Genomic DNA, 2,948 nt, shown 5'->3' with positions numbered 1-2,948 from the left:
AGATCAAATATTTGAAGTTTTATTAAAAGATAAGCAGCTTATTTTACTTGAAGGAAAAAAGATGCCTACAACTGATGAAATAAAGAATAAGAAATTTTGTAAGTTTCATCAAGTATTTTCGCATACCACTAACAATTGCGTCCGTTTCAGGGATTTGATACAAAAAGCAATTGAGGAGGGAAGACTGAAGTTTGAGGATAAAACTACTATGAAGGTGGACACTGAACCATTTGCTGCCGACTCAAATTATGTTGAGCCATTCGATTTGTCAATCAACATGGTAGAAGTTGATGCCACGATGGTTAGTGCTAAAAATGAAAATAAAGACCTGAGAGTCTTTGAACAAGATAAGAAGCCAGTTTATCCTCGTCCTGGTGAGGATTTGTTAGATTTTTTGTTGAGAATTAAAGAATCTGACAGCACCATTGCCATGTGCCCAAAGTGCAATGCTGTTTTTGACAAGGAAGCTGCAAAAGAGTTTGAGAAATACAAAGTTGAAGAGAAAGAAAAGGCTGAGTTGAGAAAGAAGATTGCTGAAAAAGAAAATGAAACTAACGAGCTAAAGCGGAAGATAGCCGAGGGAAAACAAAAGTTGGGCGGTCAAACTCCTTTGAACAAGTGCGTCAACAACACTGGAGTACAACCCGTCAACCAGAAGATGAAGACTGTGGTCATGATTGGTGGAAAACCTGATGGATTTTCTCAAAAAACAAGAGTTCCTTCCACCAAAATTTCAAACAATAAATGGGTCCAGAATGTGAGAAATGTGCAGAATCAACCTACTGCTTTTGCAAGAGGAAAAAACAAATGGGTGAAGCCTAGACCTTTTAAGCCCAGGTACTATGAGTCTCAGTTATGGAACATGAATCATGCACAAGACAGGGGTAGTATATATATTCCAAAAAATGCGCCTGTTCCCTCAAAGCCAATTTATTCTTGTTATAATCCTAACATGCAGCAGGTTCATAATTATTCTCCTTGGTCAAACTGTCAAAATATTCCAAAATATTCTCCTTTTACAACTTTTGAGCAGAAAGAGAATATACATGAGTATGTTCCTTTGGATCCATACAAGGGACACGGAGTAGATTTTCCTCCTTTGCCAACCATGGCCAAGTCTATAGAAACAGGCAATTCTTCTAATCACCCTAAGTGCAATAAAAATGTCAAGAACAATCTTGCTGGGAAGAGGGTAATGGTTGAAAACAGGGGAGAAAAGGATGAAGATTTAATTACTGATAATTTTGACACTGGTTTTGATGATAGCTTAGAAGCAATATTTGGTGTTAAGCAACCTATAGCTGTGGTGTCAATACTGCCTGAGGAGTATAGTCAAGTCCAGGAAGTAGAGTCATTAGAAGATGATTGTTATGATGTCTTCCCTGGAAGCGAATGCTTATTGCTAGATGACAATATGTGTGGTGGAGGATTAGTTGAGAAGCCTACTGAAGATGATAAGGAACACTTACGTCCACTGCATATCAAGGCTCGTGTTGACGGAAGGATAGTCAATAAGATTTTGGTTGACGGGGGAGCTGCTGTTAATCTCATGCCTGAAAGAATGATGGGAAGGCTTGGAAAGACTGAAAAGGATCTGATTAAAAGTAGCATTGGGGTGACAGATTTTAATGGAAAGACTTCTTCTGTTAGAGGTGTGGTTCTGCTGTCAATTGAGGTTGGTTCTGTCAATAGGCCAACTCTATTTGTTGTGGTTCCTTCAAAGGCTGGTTTTAACTTGCTTTTGGGACGTGATTGGATTCATGGAATGGGTGCTATTCCATCCACTTTACATCAAAAATTGATTTTCTGGAATGAAGATGGAGGAGTGGAAGAAGTTCTTGCTGACAATAGTACCTGTTACTATGATGAGATGCATGTGGAGTTCAGGATGTATAATCCTGGAGTCAAGCCGCTGACAGTTGACACCAATGCATTTAATCCTGAAAGTATTGAGATGTGTAAAATAGATATGAATGGTTTTATTTAAAAAAAAATGCATCAAGTTTAAGATCTTGGACAAAAATAATCTCTCATTGACTTTTGGGTATGTACTTCATAAATACAAAAGCCTAATTGACTTAGAAATTCTGTTGAGTCTCTTAGCGCTTGGAGTCAAAACTATTAGAATGTTAGTGTGGAGATTTTATAGGATTAGAAATTTTATCAAATTTAATTGACACCTGGAGTTTAACATATGAAAGAAACGACTTCACGAAGTTAAGATGTTGTTACTTCTGAAGTTAGGAAAATTGTGTCAATTAAAACAATGAAAGTGTGTATCAAAAAAAAAAAAAACTCTTAATTGAAATATTAAAAGTCAAAACAAAGGTCAATTGATACACATTTAATGTGCTGAAATTAGAACAGATATCATTTGACACACTTAAAAATTTCATACAAAAGAATAGACCCCATTGACAGTTCAACTATTAATGTAAAAATTTTTTAGACTTAGAAATTCTGTTAAGTCTATTACTAGTAGGCATTTAATCTGTCAAGCGGATGTGTCTAAAATGTCAATTGACTCTCAATATCAAAAATTAAAAAAAATGTCAATAAACAACTAAGTTTTCTCACTTTTAATCATTGCATATCTTCAAGTGAGAAATCTTGGGGGGCATCTTGTTAGACAAAATATAATTTTTATAAGAAAATTATAAAAAAAAATAATTAGTTATTTAGTAATGTTCCTATATATAATATTTATATCTATTTTAAATTAAATTAGATCATTTGATAGTTGGTTATTTATTTAAATTTTGAAATTAACAGCAAGCAAGAAGTGCGGGAACAGCTACAAGAAATTCAAATTTCCTGCAAGTGGTGTACAAAGAGTAACTGCCCATTGAGATTAGGCTAGTCTATAAATAGAGCTTTAGGAACACGTTGTAATGAGTTCAGTTCTTCTTGGAAAACACTTAGAGACCCAAAACGCTCTCAGCCCCTTG

The 2,948-nt window shown here is 35.2% G+C and overlaps 1 protein-coding gene across 1 annotated transcript; it reads left to right on the top strand.

Moving 5' to 3' along the window:
* Positions 1 to 208: 208 nt before the first annotated feature.
* On the top strand, positions 209 to 1,987 carry LOC148570380 (uncharacterized). The gene has a single exon (XM_088507015.1). It carries the CDS (start codon positions 209 to 211, stop codon positions 1,985 to 1,987), a length of 1,779 nt encoding a protein of 592 aa, XP_088363141.1.
* Positions 1,988 to 2,948: the final 961 nt, after the last annotated feature.

This window comes from Arachis ipaensis, chromosome B3 (assembly GCF_059453495.1).
Source record: "Arachis ipaensis isolate K30076 ecotype BB chromosome B3, ASM5945349v1, whole genome shotgun sequence".
In the NCBI taxonomy this organism is placed as follows: Eukaryota; Viridiplantae; Streptophyta; class Magnoliopsida; order Fabales; family Fabaceae; genus Arachis; species Arachis ipaensis.
This window is presented reverse-complemented; position numbering and strand designations above follow the sequence as displayed.

Bases quoted from the DNA above. Each gene is read 5' to 3' on its own strand.
- LOC148570380 (XM_088507015.1), top strand. From the start codon at position 209: ATGAAGGTGGACACTGAACCATTTGCTGCCGACTCAAATTATGTTGAG.